This window comes from Delphinapterus leucas, chromosome 19, assembly GCF_059928025.1.
Source record: "Delphinapterus leucas isolate spDelLeu-1000000601 "Yukka" chromosome 19, BTC_Dleu_Yukka2, whole genome shotgun sequence".
NCBI lineage: Eukaryota > Metazoa > Chordata > Mammalia > Artiodactyla > Monodontidae > Delphinapterus > Delphinapterus leucas.
Window position 1 is genome coordinate 42,347,788 of NC_143147.1, and position 18,884 is coordinate 42,366,671.

The 18,884-nt window shown below is 53.6% G+C and overlaps 1 protein-coding gene and 1 pseudogene across 6 annotated transcripts in view; one reads left to right on the top strand and one right to left on the bottom strand.

Moving 5' to 3' along the window:
* The window catches only part of BCAS3 (BCAS3 microtubule associated cell migration factor), a 576,417-nt gene that overhangs the window by 2,972 nt on the left and 554,561 nt on the right, over nucleotides 1-18,884 (bottom strand). The window contains exon 25 of one of the 6 annotated variants that reach the window (XM_089900968.1): nucleotides 1,314-16,657. The exons of the other annotated variants lie outside the window; for them this stretch is intronic. Within the exon in view, the coding sequence (XP_089757094.1) occupies nucleotides 16,611-16,657 (47 nt within the window). The 3' untranslated portion in view covers nucleotides 1,314-16,610. Of the gene's footprint in view, nucleotides 1-1,313; nucleotides 16,658-18,884 lie in introns of those variants that run through there. 6 annotated transcript variants of the gene reach the window in all.
* Nucleotides 2,085-8,859, top strand: LOC149746743 (uncharacterized; annotated as a pseudogene).

The following is an 18,884-nucleotide window of genomic DNA, read 5'->3' on the forward strand; positions in this document are numbered from 1 at the left end:
CTGTCCTGCTCATGTTTTCTCTTTACCAGTGAGGCCTGGGACGTGAAGGAAGTGGCCCCATCTCCCAGGGCGACCGAGCTCTGGTGAATTTATGTCCCGTATGTCTCCCCGGGCCTCCTCTCTCCTCTCCATGCCCACGGCCACTGCCGGGTTAGGCCTGTGCTTCCTGCCTGGATAAGTTCCAAAGTTCCCTACTGGTCTCCTGCCCTCCAGACCCCCCTCTCCAAGCCACCGCATCCCAAAGCCGGGGTGTCCTGTCTGTAGCACGAACCTCATCTTGCTTTTCCTCTGCTTAAAAATCTTCATCAACTCCTAAGCGTCCTCAGGATAAGGTCTAAACCCCTCAGCTCTATTGAACTGCCTTCCATGACTGACCCGTCCCCCGCAAGACCTCACTAACCTCTCCTGTTATTGGATTTGAGGAACCAGTAATGAGCTTGGGCAGTCTGGGGGCCTCTCCAGGCTGCCTTAGGCCTCTGGGCCGGTGCTCATCCAACTTCCTCTGACGGAAAAGCTCTTCCCAGGCTCCCTAGGCCCCTAGGGCGCCTGCTCGTCTTCGAAGCTAAGGGCAAGCACGAGCCTGTCTGTTGCCCTGGCAGAGCCGGCCAGGCCCCACTGCGCTGTGTACCCACTCCTGCCCCGGGCCCTCTAGCGCACTGTGCACCGCCTGCTCACACGCGTGTCTCCATCCAGGTGGAGGGTCTCTCGGGGGCCAGTTCTGTGCTTTCTCTCTGTATTCCCTAGTGCCAACCGCAGGGCCTAGAAAACAGCTGGTGCTCAAAAAACATTTCTCGAATGAATGAGTGAATGATGTGGTGAGATGTGGCGCTTCTTCTGCGCATGACTACCAGTACAAGAAGCAGGGGACCGGCTGGGCCTGGGCACTTTCCTACATGCCTCTGTCAAGTCCCTCTCTCTTCTTCTCGCTGAGACAGGATGAGCGTGTGCAGAAGTGGATGTGTACGTGTTCGAGGGGTGCACACACGGTTGCCCCTCAGGTCACCCAGCCGCCCAGCCCTCAGAGCAAGCGGCAAACGGAAGTGTGTGGCCTTACCTTCCTCCATCCTGAACACATGCTTTGTTACTGTTGGGTTGCTCATGGACGCTGGGCTGTTGGCATTTTTTTTTTTTTTTTCCCTTGTGAAAAGAACAGCATTGAGGAACCTTTTGGGAAAAGACCCGGACAATGATGGAGAAGTACACTGATCTCTGCAAGCAGGGGGAGAGGGTATCGGGAGGTGTGGGGAAGTCACACTGGGAGGAGGGTAAGCTTGCAGCAGGATTCTGCAGTGACATGCATGTGTAGGGGCCTGGGGACCAGTCTTGGGGGTCCCAGAGATGGAAGTGTCGTGACACAGCCGAGACCCCCTTTGGTGAGGGTGACGGGTGCGGGGGGAGAGGGAAGGAGCCTCTGGCTCATGCAGTGCCGGCTGCGCCCCATGCACGTGGGATGCCAGGAGAGGAAGAGGAGACAGACAAAGGCTGAGTTTTCGGGGATGCCTCCGGATGTTCTGACTCAGTGGCCCAGTTTCTGGCTGCCACCCTCCTCCCCCAATCCCTAGACCCCTGGGTCTGAACAGCTCTCCTGCAGCTGAGGTGGACCTGTGGGGAAAGCCCACCAGAAACCTGCCAGGGCTGCAGGAGAGAGAGCTGGGGGCTCTGTGGTGGGGGACTAAGCAAGCATCCCGGGCAGCCTCCCTACTCAGCAGAAGTAGGTGGATTCTGGCCGGTGGGAAAAAGCTAGCTCTAAAGGAGGCTGCTCTCTAGGCCTCAAAGCGAGGTAGGGGATGAAGAGTAGCTCCTAGACAATGGACTGGACTCGGACAGAAAATCTTATTATGACCTCACATTCTCCAGCGCCTTTGTGCACCTGGGAGGTGGGTGCTGGTCTCCCCATCTTGCAGGCAGCAAAACCAAGGAAGAGCAGGAAGCCATTGGCTCTGGGTACACAACCCCCCACGAGAGAGAACTGGGCCACTGCAGGCCCCAGGACGGTGATGTGACAACTCCAGAAACCGCTAAGACTGGCTCCAGTGCCCCCCACTGGCTGTGTCCACCCATTCCCTGCTGGCTCTTTTTGGAAAATGGGCCTGCTGCCCCTCTATGCCCTGGGCCAGGACGGGTAAGCCACAGCACGTAGGGGGGCAGTGGAATGAGCAGTAAGCAAAAAGGAGGCGCCTTGGCTCTCATGAAGTAAGCAAAGGACCGAGAAAGCTCAGCCCTCGTGCTGCCCTCACTATGGAGCCTGGCAAATTTCGAAGGTGTCAGAGGTGGGCAAAGAGGTGGCTGGCCTTGTTAGGGAGAAGCAAGCCTCGTTCCCTAGGCGTGTATGCCAACGGAGACCCAGGGAGCATGTGAGGAGGCAGGAGCTTGGCTGCCCCATCTTGGGCTGGGCCACGCAGGATGAGGGAGACTGTCTTCCGTCCTTCACTCCACCATCACCCCAGCCCCTCATCTCCCAGCAGGATCCTGAGGCCCCTTTGCAAAGGCAGGAGCAGCAGGCTGGCTCCTGCGAGCTGTGGGTGGGTGCCGATGGGCAGGGCAGGGCTCCACCCAGGCAGAGGATGAGGCAGGAAGGGGACCTTACATGGCACAGGAGATGGCACGGGGCGCAGGGCACGAGGAAGCCCCTCTCTCTGGTCCTCCCCGCTGGACTGCTGGTCCCCAAGGCTGCTTCACCCTGGAGGTTCTTCTCCCTGGGACCGTCCTCTCCCCTGGGTACAGACCCTTCACTCCCTTGAGGCCGTGCAATGCCTGGTAAGGCAGGGACTTTTGGGGACAGACTGGGCGCAGGTCTCTCTTCACAGGAATGGTCACTTTACTAAGCGCTATGGTCTTGGTTCCCTGATCCCTGGGGAGGGGGTGAAACGCTGAGGACACAGGGTCTATGTGAGCTTTGGGAGGAGCTGGGGGAGCCCAGGAGGGCAGGAGACCCCAGGGGGAAGGTCAGGAGTGAAGTCCTACTTTGGGCTTGACCTTCTCCAGGCCTCCTCCAGGCCGGATGCCAGAGACCCCGAGGGAAGCCCCTTTGGCTTCTGGTGGGTGAGGGCACTGTGAGAGCCCGTCTCAGGACTTGGCTGAGGAAGGTCTGTTTCCGGGACCTAATGGGGTCAGTGAGGGCAGTTCTGTGTGTGTGTTTGGGCGGAGGGTCCCTGGGACCCCTGGGGTTCAGTCCCCAGGCCTCCCTGGCACTTCCCTTGCCACAAAAGGAGTAGCATTTACTGCCGGGCCCCTCTGGTGTGCTCAGAGGCTCCAGCCGGCCCAGCTCTGCACACTCAGCCTCGATGCTGCTCATTAAAGGGATTAGCAGAGCACTTCTACTGGGCCCTGGCTGCAGCCACACACACACACACACACACACCCCCCCCCCCCGTCCCAAGCTAACCACCCAGGCGGCCTGCGGGGAGTAGGATTAGGCCTTGGGGTGGAGTCTTAGGTGGCACCCACCGCCCACTTCCAGCAGACAGGAGGGAGAATGCCCCCCACCCTTACCCCTCAGCCTCAAGGGCCTGAGGAGTGGGGGCGGGGGGGGGCAATGTCGGCCCAGGCTGGGGAGGCAGATGAGGGCAGTGGTTAAGAGCACAGGCTCTGGGCCCTGCGACCTGGGAGATCTGGGGCAAGTTACTCAACCTCTGTGCCTCAGTCTCCTGCGCAGGAGGGTAACAGTGTCTCTTTCACAGTGCGGTCGTAGAATTAAATTAAACAATGCACGTAGAGCGCGTCATGAAGTGCTTAAAGCTTCCCGTCAGCAAACGTGAGTTACTCTCATTGCTGCAATTGTATTAGCACTTGTGATTATCCACAGGACCTCGGGGTCCCTCTCCATCTTCCCTCCCCAGCAGGTGTCTCTGCCATCCAGGCCCCACCGGTTCGCGCTCCCCCTTCTCCACTGGATCTTGGGAAAGAGTCTTTCTTTTTAATCAAGAAATGGCCTGAAGAGGAAGATGGCAGATACGTGTTTACAGCTTTTCATTTCCCTCCTTGCCTCTTTGAAAATACCTTCTTCCGAGCTGGAAAATAAATTTCCAACCCTGTTGACGTGCATTGATTTTTCCCTCCTGCGTCCACCTCCCAGTTCTTCCCCGTCAGCAGGGCCTGTGGTTAAGCCCCGTGTCTGGGTTGGGCTCAGTGGTACCCCAGGGGAGTGGGTGGCCCCAGAGCACGGAACTGTCAGCCAAACTGCCCCATCTTGCCCAGTGCCTGGCTCAGAGGTCTGCAAACAGAAATGGCTTCCACCCCCTTCTGCCGTGAGGGTTCTTGGCTTGGGGGTTGACGTCAGGGAGTGGGGTGGGGGGAAGGAGGTCCTCTGAGCAGATTAGCGATTTTTAGCATCTTCCCTGAAGGGGATATACAGAGAGGAGACCAGGGGACCACAGGACTGCTTCAAGCTCAGCAAGTGGATCTCAACGGGGTCTGCCCCAAGCAATTGACTTTGTCAGCAAGGGGCCTGCCAACAAGGGCCTGGGACCAGCTATGCAAGCTGGGGCTTGGAGAGAGAGGCGCTAAGGAGGTGGGGGGCTTGGCTGCATCCTGTGGGTTCAGGAGGTTTGTCAGCTTCCTGGTGCTGGAACCCGAAGAGGTGATCTGGAGGCCAACTAGGGGGTGGACACGGCGAGGGGCTGCTTGTCTTACACCAGCCCTGGGCCTGGAAACTACTGCTCTCTCTTCCAGAGAACAGGAGTGGCTCACGGAGGTGGGGGTCTCTTCAGGGAGACAGAGATGGAGTTGCCTGAGATGGCTTCTGGAAACCCTGACAGCTCTGTCACAGACCACACTCTGGGGTGGAGCCAGCCTCAGCCCCAGGGCACTTTTTAGGAGGTTAAAAGGGCAGCAGTTAAAGGAGGCAGCCTGTAGGGAGGCCTTGATCTTCCTCCCACCCTGACACACCGAACTGAGGCTGCACGGCCCCCCTGCACCTTCCCTTTTCCTGTCCTCTCAGCCCTGCCGTATCCCACCCTCAGGCACCCTCCTCAGGCTCCAGAGCCCGCAGAGAGGCCAACAGACCAGGGATCCTCTTCTTCCACCAACACCAGGTCTTGGAAGGATGGGGGCTGGGGGGTAGGGCTGAGAAGGTATCACCTTTCTCCTCCAGCAGGGGTTTTTATTCCCCTCCCAGGCACACTTGTGGAAGGAAGGAGGGCAGTTTCTCGAAGCTGAGGGGCTGAGGATGAAAAGGGCCTTCGGAGTTCAGATAATGGGAATCCTGGTCTGGGTGATGGAATGAGGGAGTGGAGAAGATAGCTAACAATGGCCTGGGTATCTCCAGGGCTTCACACCTGTGTCTGAGCACAGAGCCCTGGCCCACTGATTCCACCCGACTTCTGGTCATCTCACTGCACACTCAGACTGGGGTCCCTGAGAGCTTGTGCCAACGGCCCGAGTCCTGCAGCCCGTGGGCAGGTACACGCCTTCCCTCCTGGCAGGAGTCTCTTCCAACCCACAGGGCTGCCACAAACACGCTTTCTTACCTCCTTGCCCAGCTCTTGTTCCTGACCCAGAACGTCACAGGATGAGGCCAAGGCCACGTGGCCTGCCTTGCCCCTCGCTAACCCCTCCCCTGCTGCCAGCTCCAAACATGAAGGGCAAGTATCTGCTGCTCGTGGCTCAGGCACCTGGACGTGTGTCCCTTGGCCACTGGGGCCACGCACCGCTGCCTAATAACCTCAGGGTTTTGGGGGGAGACCTGAGGCCTCAAGGAGACCTCAGACCCTTCTGGGCATCCACTGGCCCCTCCCTGGAAGGTGAAAGTCACGATCAATACCTGGAAAGGATGGTTGAGGAAACTGGCAAGTGGAGAGCCCTCTCTGTGCCTTAGGCTCCACCCAGAAAAACTGGGGAAAAGGCACATCACCTTTCTTCCCTCCAACAGGAAAGGTCCTCAGGCCTCTGGAAACCCTATTCGTGACAGCAGGCCAGTCTGGCATTAATACATGAGACAGGGGCACAGAGGTAGGCTAGGTCCAGGATGCGTGTGTGTGTGTGTGTGTGTGTGTGTGTGTGTGTGTTGGGGGTGGAGAAGGGAGCAGAGCATCTGAGTTCCAGGCAGAGCAGCTCACAACACAGCCCCGGATCCCTTCCCAGACTTAGGTGGTATTGGCCAGAGGGTAGGCTGGCCTGTCTGGGGGCTGGAGCCTTCCCCCGGGTCCCTCCTACAACAGCCATGATAGGGCACCAACCCCAGCCAGGGAAAGACCAGGAAGGCTGCCACAACCCGCTCCCAGGCAACCCATGTGACCCAAGCCCTCTCAAGTCTTGGCTTAAGGAGAAGAGAGCAGGATCACCCACCCAGGTCACCTTGACCAGCACCCCATGTGTGGGGACCCTCTCGGTGTCACTACATCTGTCTAACTTTAAATCCTGACCCAGGCAGATTATGTCCTGTCACAGCATATTATACTTGGGGATGGCAAAGGCTGAGCTGACCTGGCTCACGGGTCCCTGGTTTTGAGTTATGTGATAAATCTGGCTGAAACCATGCTTGAGATCAGCCAGATGTAGAAGCAGCCTTGAGCTGAACCTCCCTGTGGGTGTCGAGGAGGACTCGCACTAGCCCCAGTGCTGCCGCCGACGTGCTGAATGACCTGGGCAGGTTGCTTCACTTCTCATCGGCATCACCATCTGTCAGGCAGGAGGGGAGGGGCTGCTCTGCAGACCTCACAGGGCGTGTGAGGCTCTAAACAGAAGAGGATGTGAAGGTGCTTCAAGAAGCAGGATACGCCCGGAGCGCATGGGAGAGGCCACTCTCACTGCAGTGGGGTCCTGGGTAGAAAGCTGGGGCTGCCACCTCTGATGCTTCAGCAGGCTGAGGCCCTTGGAGAAGCGGTCCTCACCCAGGAGGGCCCAAAATGCCCCCTCTAGCTCCAGGCCAGCAGCACAACACGGGGGGCAGAGCTGCAGCAGATGCCATCTGAGGTAGATGCAGGGGGGCAGCGTGGCGGTAGAGGACGCCCAGCCAGGTGCTGGATGGGCCTCCTTTGTGTGCGTCTGCATATGGGGCCCCGCGAACATGCCCACTCAGCATGGCTCTGGGAAGGACACAGAGCTTGGAAACTGTCCCAGCGAACCAGGTGTTCGGCAGCCAGCCTCGACTTTCCTGCCTCCTGAAGTCCAGCCTTGAAGCTCGGAAGACCCCACCGAGCTCCCGGGCGGGGTCTTCCCGAGCCGCCCTCCGGGGCTGTGAGACAGCACAGGGGCCCATGGACCACAGGAGAGATGCTGCTCCTTGAACACGGCTGGCCTGATGGGCTCGAGCCACATCCGGTTCTCATTCAAACGTCCAAATGTAATTAAATTCTCTCCGATGCAGCGGAAGAGTTTGGTAAGATGTGGCTTTCCGCCTTCCATCAAGGTTAAGAAATCACCATCATCTCTCATTCCATGGGCTGACCCAATCTGCTCCCTGCCACTGATCTGTCCCGTTCTGTACAGTTAAGGCCTGTGCTCTGATCTGTTTTCTAGAGCTGATGGGGCTGGGGCCCATGCCGCGCCCTCTCCCCCACCATCCCACTTACCCACCTGAGAGGACGGCCAGCTGAGGCCAAAGCAGCAGGCTCGCTTTGACTGAACAAGTCAGTGCACCGTGGGCTGGGCAGGGGCGGGGAGGTGAGCGGCCCTGGGGACACGGCTGCTGAACCCAGGCTCGCCTCGGGGACACACCAGTGTCCTCCTTCCACTGCCTAGATGTGTCTCGTCACACCCTGCTGAGGGATCCCCTCTCTGTAGTTTCTCACAACAGGATGCACTCGAGAGCCTCTGGCCTGGCCCTAGAGCCCTCTATGGGAAATGGAGCCTCTCACAGTCAGGGCAGGGCGAGGCAGCCTGCCTGCCCCTACGCACGGAGAAGAGGAGGGAGGCGTGAAGGAAGCAGAGGAATGGAGAAGGCCTGGGAGCCGTCTCCGGGAATCCCTGGGACCTCCACGTCTCACAGGATTGCTGGTCATTTCTGGCCTGTCAGGGCTCCGAACGGGTTAACGGGCAGCACGGTCCAAGGTGCCGGCCTCGGTGAGACGGAGGGTGGCCCACTCAATAGAAAGGAGGCGCACTCACCCGAGGCTTCGGTGCCTCTCCCCAGCCTCCTGTTCAGGACTTCCCTGAATTCAAGCAGAACATCCCCTAGACAGGCTGCCTTTTCCAGCTTCCCTTCCCAACTGAGTATCTCTAGTTTACGGCTTATTTTTACTTAGGGATTTATGACTTTCATGGTAATGGGTTCCATTCTACTTCCTCTATGTCTATTTTTCTGATCTTTGTGGTATAGGCTTTACGAGAGTTTCTTAATAAGTCGGGGTAGTATTCTTTTTGAAACAAGCTGTCCTGCGAGTTAATGACTTACAGTGGGGGTGGATGCTCCCCAGAGACAAATGGGGGCTGGGGAGGGGATAACCAGGGTGGGGGTAGATAAGACTCTTCTAGATTAAATACACGTCCCTTTAAGACTCTTGGTCAGCTCCTGGACCAGAATCCCCCAGGCTGCTCACCAACATCCCTATCTGAGATCTAGGACCACTTTTAGGCACACGTGGCACTTCCACACCAAAGAGTGCTCACCCTGGAGATGGGCACAGCACACAGCAATCCCAACATTGCTGACCTGACTCTAAATAGGAAACATTTTGTATATTTGTTTCCAAATGGTAAACTTTAGTTTGGTAATGGATTTAATTTAATTGCTTGGTGGCATTACTGCCAAGGCCATAGGGCTGGTGCCTTCGTATCAGTGAAGGTTTTAAGGAAATGAGCCTAGTTCTTAGTTCAGTTGTTCTAGGCCAAGCTTAGCTAGGACAGTGGTGATGGGGTCAAGGTCTCTGTTGCCTCTGTTAGGGTCCCCAGCCTATGATCTTGACCCCGTAGTCACGAGTCTCGATTAATTGCCGCGGTGCCGCCCGTCCAGATGAAAAAGCTGGGCGGATACACAAAGCCGGATGCTGCCTTTGTGCTCTGTCCACAGACTGGCTGCTGGTGCCGGGCCTCTATTCATTATTCAATTCAGCTCGCTCAGACGAGCCTTTCCATTTGCTCCTCCAGGAGAAGTAACAAATCTAGAAATGCAATTCCACTTTGCTGTATTACAATATTGATTTGCCCGTCGAGTGGGAGTGCATTTGTTCTGTCAGCCCCCCTGTGGGCAGGAAGGGGTTAACCAAATGTTTATCACAAGGCTGGCTTCAGAGTTGAAAGTAATGTGATCAGTAATGAATTTTGTGTTACATTAGGTTGTATAAATGGACAGACAAGCGCAGACAACAAGTGGCCAGGAGTCGGGGCTAATCTAATGATGTAAAAATAGAGACAGCACCAATTATACTAGGGGCCAGCTCCAGGCTCCTGCAGGGACTGCAAATGAATAGGTACAAATCAAATTACTCACTAATAGACGCACTACAAGAGGGGCAGTCAATGGTAAATGCATTAGAGCCTAGTGACCTCTCTGCTCTGCACAGCAGAATCCGAAAATTTGACTTCCATCTTAAAAGTGGGGGGCAGGGAGTGAGGTTCTCAAAGAAACTCTTGTTGGGGGAAGCACGGCAGCTACTCCCCACCCCAAACCAGTCCGTCGCCAGAAGGTACCTCCTGTCTGAGCCGACCTCTTGCCCTCACTCCAATGCCTCCTGAAGCCTGAGCACCGGGGCAGGGGCGGGGGGCCTCTTGAGGGACCAAAAGAGCAGTGGATGAAGCCCTGCACGTAGGCAAAGACAGGAAGTTACATACCAACACACTTCACAGCCATGTGCCTCTCAGGGGTGATGGTTTTTGCTGCTATGTCAAGGGCTGTGTCCGTATTGAAAGTAAAATATTTCTTTAAAGAGGATCACAACATGGACCCTTCAGAGAGCAGCGGTGCCAAGATCAAAGGGAGTAGATACGAAAATCTGGTTTGACCACTGAGCGCTTTGCGGGGAGTGCTAGTGGTCTGTTCCGAGGCACAGCACAGGCAGGGTTTTGTTGTTTTTTTTACATCTTTATTGGAGTATAATTGCTCCACAGTGGTGTGCTAGTTTCTCTTTTATAACAAAGTGAATCAGCTATACATATACATACGCCCCCACATCTCTTCCCTCTTGCGTCTCCCTCCCTCCCACCCTCCCTATCCCACCCCTCTAGGTGGTCACAAAGCACTGAGCTGATCTCCCTGTGCTATGCGGCTGCTTCCCACTAGCTATCTGTTTTAGGTTTGGTAGTGGATATGTGTCCGTGCCAGTCAGGCAGGGTTTTATCTATTTCTCGCCAGCCTGAACTGGTCTGTCCTTCCCTCTGTTCCTTCTCCCAGTCCTGCCTTCGCCCTTACAAGGGAATGGGAGCAGGGAAGGATGTGGAGTTACCAGTGGCACCGCAGCCCCTCAGGTTTTCTTCCTCCCTCTCGGGTTCTATGAATGTGGAAACCAGGCCTTAAGTTCCAAGCTGCTTGGCAGTGCTGCTGGGCTGCTCAGAGAAGGCTCATGGAGACGTGCTTAAACGCATGAACCGTATGCTTAGATTCAGCTCCCAGTGGCTTGGGGAGGAATAAAGTATGAAACCAAAGGACCCAGGCCCATGCCTGGATGGAAGCGGGGGCGGGGGGTGGGTCTGGTAGGCTTGGCCCACCTGCTCCTCCCCACAACCCACCCCTAAGGCCAACACCAGTCACATACATCAAAGTGGAGATGGCAAGCTGGTCCTGGCCAACTGGAGATGATGGGAACCGGCCAGAAAAATGAGCCCCCTGGCCCCAACCTGGCGGGGGGTGGGGGGGCAGGCAGGCACAGAAGGGAAAAAATCATCCTGAACAAATGAAGCAACTGGATGTCAATTCTCCCCAAACTCAATTAAGCACACAGAGGGGTGCGACTGCAAGCTATCGGGCTACACTAAATAAAACATATGTGGGGGGAATCGGGGTAGGTCTGGGAAGCCTGGTGCCGGGAGATTCTACCAGGACATTTAAAAATGCTTTCTGTGGTGGGCCTGCAGGTCCCTGGGGGCAGGGGTGGGGTTCAAAGAGAAGTGGGCAGGAAGCAATCACCAAATGTCAGAGGTTAGACAGCTGACTCTGGGGTGGGTACTCGGAAACGCCTCCCTCTGTAAATTCAATCTGATGGGCACGGCTTGGCTTCCTTTGTCCAGGACTCTTTTGCTTCAAGAGCCCAGGCTCTGGACTCCTAAAGGGTCAGAGGGCCATTTCCAACTTTCATTTTCTGTGTGTCTGTTTGTCTTTCCTCTGTCACCAGCCATCCCGCCTGGGGTGGGGGCAGATGGTGGTCGAAATACCTCAGGCCACCTTCTGAGGCAGTAGAGGGGCAGAGGCAGGGGCAGAAGGGAAAGATGGGTATTTAACCATCCATGACTGTGTTCAACTTTGTTCAGATCTCACACCTCGCAGAAAGGTCAATGGTTAAAGGTGAACTCTCTGGCAGAAGAGGAGGAACAGAGAGAAATCCTCCCGTTTGTTAACCATTTACCCATGTTCATGTCTTCAGAGAAGGCCCCTTATCTGGGGGTCCAACGGCCCTTCTCCACCCCTTGTCCAAGCCTGTCCGTTTTCCACAGGAATCCCTGCCCATGTGGGGCAACACCTGGAAAGGGGACTCTGAAGATTCACTGATGAGGTCACATGGGCACTTCCTCCTTGTCGACAGGAATCAGTGTGCTTTGGTTAAAGAATTCAAAGAAGACTTTGGGCAACTGAGAAATGTGCAGAGGAGCTTCTCAGCCCTAAACTTCCATTACAGCTCTGCCTTTGCCTGGGGCTTCCAGCGGCCTTAGGGGAAAAGGAGAGAGGGATGGAGGAGGCAGAAACTAACTATCTAGAACTGGCCAGAAACTGACAAGTGTGCCTTTTAAACACAATCCTTCTTTCCATTGCTCTGACTGGCTTTCATTTACCTCTCAGGAGCCACGAAAACCCATCCAGTCATTCAGCAAACATTAACTGGGGCTCAGCTTGGCTCTTGTCCCAGTGCTAGATGCTGGGTAGGGAAAGGCTGGTGGTTAGAGGTAACAAGGAGGAAGCGGACTCAGTCCGAGGGACCAGAGTTGGGCTAAGACACACAGTATGGCTGACGGAGGGGCTGAAGAGATCACCAGAGCTGAGCCTTGCCCCAGCGGGATGGAGAAGGGAATCCGCCATCGCTAGTTAGTGGAAACGGCAACACGTACTACCTGCCCAGGGCCAAGTGTCAAGTGAGTAGGCGATGCAGAAATTCAGAGGAAGCTTCAGACAACGTGAGATTTGAGCTTGGTCTAAAAAGGTGACCGGGCAGTGGGTGAGGGCAGCAGGCCCCTGAACAGAGCCAGGTCAGCAGTGCCATGTGCTGGGGGTGATGGGTGAGGGTGTCTGCATGGAACATGAATAAGGGGCGACTGTGGAAGGGAAGTGGGGGAGCAGGCTGGAAAGGAAGGTGAGAAAGGCCTGTAAGAGACTTGAAATATCACAGCAAGGAGCCCAGGCTGTCATGTGTGGGCCCTGGGCTCTTGTGAAGAGGGAAACAGGACAGGCAGAGGAGGCCCCGACAGTAAGGATGCCTTCCTTTTCTGGGTCTCCCTTCTCGGGAATAATATGTAGGAGTGATTGATAAACCCCTCGGACCAGGTGACAGGATCTTAAGAACTGGGAATTCTTCCTGGAAATCTCCTTTTTTTGTTTTTTTTATAAATTTATCTTATTTTTGGCTGTGTTGGGTCTTCGTTGCTGCACGCAGGCTTTCTTTAGTTGCGGCGAGTGGGGGGCTACTCTTCGTTGCGGTGCGCAGGCTTCTCATTGTGGTGGCTTCTCTTGTTGCGGAGCACGGGCTCTAGGCATGCGGGCTCAGTAGTTGTGGCTCACGGGCTCAGTAGTTGTGGCTCGCGGGCTCTAGAGCGCAGGCTCAGTAGTTGTGGCGCACGGGCTTAGTTGCTCCGCGGCACGTGGGATCTTCCTGGACCAGGGCTTGAACCCGTGTCCCCTACACTGGCAGGAGGATTCTTAACCACTGCGCTACCAGGGAGGCCCTGGATATCTCCTTTTAATCCCACATGTTTTAGTTATGATTTCACTTCAAAGCTTTAATTTTTCCTCCTTTGTACATGGCAGAGAAGAACGTCTACCCGGCGGTGCTGTGACAACTGTAGGATGCTCACACGGTTAGCATGGCATCGGAGGCGTAGAAGCCGTTTGGGAGGTGACGGCCGTGAGGACAAAGGAGAGGAGGAAACAAGGCAACCAAAGCGCTCGGCACAGGGAACAGCGGCCAGGACATCACGGGAACAGGAGGCCGACATTTCCTGCACCTCCTGTCTTCCCTCTCCCTTGGACTTAGAGAGGAAGAAAGTGAGCTGAGAGAGGGAAAGTTTTATTCCCTGGAGGGCCAGCACCGTGCCCAGGGGTTCCTCCAGAGAGCCCGCCTGCCTGCAGCGGCCCCGGAGAGAAGGTGAGGGCCTACTGAGGAGGTGGCTGACAGGAGCCCCTGAAAGCATTTTGTAGAGGCACTGAAGAAGGCGAGAAAATCCAGGGCCCGACTAGGTGAAGCAGAGGAAAGTACCTAAGGGACTGGCTAAGTTGCTTCCATGATAGTGCTTGCCTGAGAGTAGGGACGTCTAAAAGGTAAGAGAATTAATTCACTGCCCCATGCCTGCAATTACTGTCACGTGATCATGTGGCACCCTGAGATGGAAGGGGGCGGACACGGCTCCTACTGGAAATGCAGCCTTAGCACGAAAATGTTCCCAGCCCTCAGCAATGAGGCAAGCAGGAGTTCCAAGGCCCATTGGAAGAGCTAATCCTAGAGGTAGGATAGAGGGCCCAACATGGTCCAACATACTGGGCTATTTGTTTTGGGGTGCCCATCTGGTCAACTCCAGGAACAATAGCTAACATTTATTGAGATCTTAATTCTCACAGTCCTGAAATGAAAGATATTAGCACGCACACACAAAAATAGTGCTTTTAGTTCATCTTTTTGCAAAACGTAGGTAGTCAATGGACTTTGTTAATGGATATTTGTTAATTCACTTATTGAACCCTTCCTATGACCATTTAAAAGCTGTGTATACTGTTCAAAATGTGCTTTCCATATTAAGGAGGAAAAAAGGTACAGCCCTTTCAAAAAGTAAAAGTAGTTTCTGACAGAAATCTTTGGAAGACCTTTAGCTGAAAAGAATCTCACAGCCTTTTCTGCTGAGTAATTACCATACACACAGGAAAACTCAGAGGATTTAGCAGAGTAAACTAGAGCACTGCTTTCCAAACTGTAGATCACAATTCACTGATGTATTGTAAAGTCAGTTTAGTGAGTCATGACTGCATTAAAAAAAAACGTATACAGCTGATTCACATCATTGTACAGCAGAAACTAACACAGCAATGCACAGCAACTATACCCCAATTAAAAAAAAAATGAAATAAAATAGTACTAGAGTGTACTGCCTATACTATTGTTTTCTGAAAGTTTTATATATTTGAGCAAGGAAGTAAATGTATTTCTCATGGAAGGTAAGAGGTAAAGATTGAGCCCCCAGTGTGATCCCCAAGAGTAGCTGCTTCTGGACTAGGACAGAATCTGTTAAAGAGACTCTAGACAGAAAAGGATGAGCATCTTTCCTACCCTTAGTGCTGTGATCATAAAGGAGAATGAAACAGCATTCCCAGGACTGAAGGAAGCCACAGTCATGGGGAAGAGTCAGTCCCCCTTGACCTTGACTGCTGACTTAGTGAGCTCTTAAGAGTCAACAGCAGCAAAGGGAGGCTGCCTGCAACAGAGATGTGTCAATACTTTAAACAGCTGGTCAGGACCTGTGAATTAGGCCTAGGGCTTTTGCTATTGGATGTGGGAGAAAGCCAAAAAAAGAAAGACAAGGTTTAGCTAAATAGTGATTGAAAGAGTTAAAGTGAAAATAAACTTAATATGTGTCCAGGTGTTTATGAAAATTTTTTTGGTATTAGGTTATACCTTTACTTAGACACAAAACAACTGGAATAAGTGAATGTTTTGCTTATCGAAAAAAATCCTATTTTTCTAGAAAAGGCAATATTGAAAGGCATGTCTACTAAGCAGGAATTAGTCATGTTATTTTGAGGGGCTGAGAGAGGAGGGGCTGTAGGAGACAGCATTCCCGGCAGAAGGAGAAGTTTGTGCAGAGGCCCGGCAGGCAGAGGGAACACGTGTGCTTAGGGACCTTCCGGGGACTTCAGCTTGGCTGGAGCTCGCCCAGAGCAGTGAGAGAGGAGTCCGCAGACAGGGCAGCGGCTGGTCATGAAGGGCTTTGTATGTGATGAGATGGGGTGAATCCAGGAGAAGGACAGAGCTGGCGGGAGAGAAGTTCAGTTTTTGGACATGTGGAAACATCGACAGGTGACTGGAGAGATGGTCTGGAGATCAGGAGAGGAAGCCAACTTGGAGAATCTTTGGAAATCATCGGTTTATGGGTAGTAATTGAGGCCGCGGAAGCAGAGGGGATGGCCCTGTTCGAACTGAGGGAGAGGAAAGAGGGCTAAGAAAGGGCCTGGAGAAATACATTGAAGGCCGACAGAGAAAGCAAGCCCAGGGAAAGGACGGAGAAGTAGCAGAGGCAGAAGAAAAACCATGAGAGTGTGGTGAAACAGGAACTACAGGGAAATCACTCCGAGATCACAGGGCCTGGCTCACCGGGCCAGCGCTGGGGCAAAATGGACATTCGGTGGTGACTCTGGGTATCGTGGCCGGGCAGGCTGGGGGTAGGAACTGCTCCTCCTCTGGACAGCAGGGGAGGGGACGTTGCTGCAGGGATGTTTAGGGTCTGGGTGCAGGAGGCCAAGGGATTGCTCAAATGGTGACCAGCATTTTCTGAGGGTGAGAGACAAGCTGATGGGGTAAGAGATTTGAGGGGAACGGGAAGTTTGACAGAGCGTCCATGAAGAAGGAAAGAGACTGATTTCAAGATGCCGGGTGGACAGAGCACAGGTCCCATACCGAATAAAGCGCAGACTAATTCATACCAAATAAACAGCAATAATATGGAAAAAAATAATAAAATACAAACTCTTAGAGGACCAGAGATCTGGGGAATCTCTAAGAGAATGAAAACGGGCCAGAAGCCACAGCAGTAAAGCAGGGGCTGCAGCAGAGCTGCTAACACCTAGGTTAAATGTACAATCCATTCACCCAGTAGTTACTGCACACCCCCTATGTGTCAGACACTGTTCTAGGCATTGGGATCTGCTGCAAAAGATGAGTGCAAACTGAGAATCGGAAAAGGGGGCACTGGGAAAATGCAGAAGGACTGCCAGGGCTCACTGGACAGTAGAGGCCGTACGTTTGTAGAGGTACCGATCTGAACAACTTATGATTTTTCTTCAGCAACCTAAGTGTACGAGCAGAGTTGACTTGACCTGGATTTTGTTTTCTTGACTGGGGACAGTGGAAAGGTAACAGGGGCAAGAGGTGTGAGGATATTAGAAAGAAAGCAATTCAGTCAGTTATTTTTGAGCTGGACTTTCAAATTTAATTTTGATCCAATTAGAGTAACTGGTCACAGCCATCCTGGAGGACAGAGCTAATGTCCGCCTCACAGGTCAACTACGTTTTACAACGGACCTTCTCAAACTTTAATGTGAATAGAGATCTTGTCAAAACGCAGGTGCTGATTCAGTACGGCTGGGTGGGGCCTGAGATTCTGCATTTTTAATCAGCTCCTGGATATAGACAGTGTTGCTGGTTCACAGACCACTCTGCGAATAGTAAGGTTTTGAAAGGTTTTGCTTTACTTTGGGGGAGAGTTGTTTTGCACTATGGCACAGCTTACCAGTGGGGTGCTGGGGCTGGCTGACTGTTACATTTTCAGGAATTCTGCTAGGTGACTGACATCATGTTGATAGCTTGAAATTGGCTGTAATGGGAGGTTCTGTCCTATGGCAATGCCCAACTGCTATAAAGCAGGGCTTTCCTGCTTCCCTTTGGAGAGCTGGTTGTTAAACATTTACCGGCATATCACTAGGTAAACCTGTATAATAGTGAAGCATGGATACAATGGGCTTTGGTGTCAGGGGTCATGGAGCACCCGTCCCGGGTACTACACTAAACAAAGAGCCTGCTGCAGGCATTACAGAAACTGATCATCTCTGGTGCCTCGGAGGAACCAACAGAGGCACATGCTTGGGTCACCCTATCCCATGAGCACCTAGAGGAGCAGGTTGTGGAAAGCGAGAGCGGGACTGAGAGGCTGCTCTGAGCAAAGGGTGACTTGCTGGAAATTCTCACCCACGTTGCCTGGCTATCTCTGGGCAGCAGGCTGACTCTGGTGTGGGTGTGTCAGGCTGCCCTTTCAAGGCCCTGGGCTGCACGACCAGGCTGATACTTTATCTGGATGGAGCTGCAAAATGCGAAAACTGATTCTCAACAAAGGCAGGGGGGAACAGGTTAACTTCCATGATATCTGCTTAACTTATTGGCCTTTAAAATCGAGGCAGAGTTTAAAAATAACAACAAAAACATATATATGTGTGCACACATATAGACCGATAGATTTAATTTGGTCAAAGAAAACCAAATGAATCCCATTTGGTGACAGTTTGGGGAGGAAAATGAAATCCCTCTGCTCAAAAAGGGCATCTCCTATTTTCTGACCTATGGGTCACGCAGTTTTAATTTCCTCTCTCTCTCTCTCTTTTTTTTTTTAATTTCATGAACCTGCTTAAGGCCACAAAGACTCTCCCGAAGCCTTCAGCTGTCTGGCAGATGAACGGCTGCCAGATTCGCTCAGGTTACTAATGGTCTGTGCCAGACTGAAGTTCCCCAACTCTGCCCGAATGCGCCTTCCAAGACTTCCAGTCTGTTGCTGGACGACACGGAGGTGCTCTAAGCGGCTTCTGAGGAAGGCGGCTGGGGAGGAGAGCTGACCCAGAGCTGCTCTGGTCCCTAGAAGGGTGGCTCCTTGGGAGTGTGTCTGGTGCCACCGGCTCTGGTTTGTGTGAGCTGGGGCTGGCCAGGGCCCAGAGATGTAAGGGAAAGCTGTGCTACGAGCAAGGTTCAGAAAGGGAAAAGATTTTCTCCCTTTGGCCAGCTTCCAAGCAAAATGGGGTTAGAGCCCCTGTAAATGGCAGAGCTGCTTCTCATCTCCGGATCCAGGTGGGAGAACAATGGCATGATGACCTGCCATTCACTAGTTGGATGGCTTTACAATGGGGGTGGAGAGGTGGCGTGCCCATGTCTGTGCTTGTGGGAGTCGAGGGGGTGGGACATGGCTTGTTGCAGCTTCCATGGTGCACGTCTTCCTTTCCAGGGAAGAAGGGGGCACGGAGGGGGCCTGGTCCTCAGAGACGGCTGTCTCCTGTGGCCAGATAAAGCACCTCTCCATCTCTAGCCAACTCCCTCTCTTGCATCTATTCTGTTCATTTGCCAATTATCACACGAGAGCTATGGGCAGGCATGAAGCTAGTGCTGTGGAGAAAGAGATGAGGACAATGTATCTCTATCCTGTTAGTGTAGGAACAGAGGAACTGAATGGGATGGGAAAGAAGAGAGGGAAAAGGTTAACTGCTAAACCCAAATATCTAAAAGACCTGGAGGATCTGCAGGAAATTGGGACTGTGTAATAATGTCAGGCATTTTGAGCCCTGCCAAAAATGCTTTTTTTTTTTGCAGAACGCGGGCCTCTCCCGTTGCGGAGCACAGGCTCCGGATGCGCAGGCCCAGCGGCCATGGCTCACGGGCCCAGCCGCTCTGCAGCATGTGGGATCTTCCCAGACCGGGGCACGAACCCGTGTCCCCTGCATCGGCAGGCGGACTCTCAACCACGGCGCCACCAGGGAAGCCCCTTTTTTTTTTTTTTTTTCCAAAAATGCTTTGACTCTCGATCTTGCTTGTCCTGATTCCTGCCCCAGGGTTGTAAGTTTCTCCTCCCTGGAATCCCCTCTTCAGGTAGGCACGTGGATGGAGCAGTTCATGGTAAGGAATAAC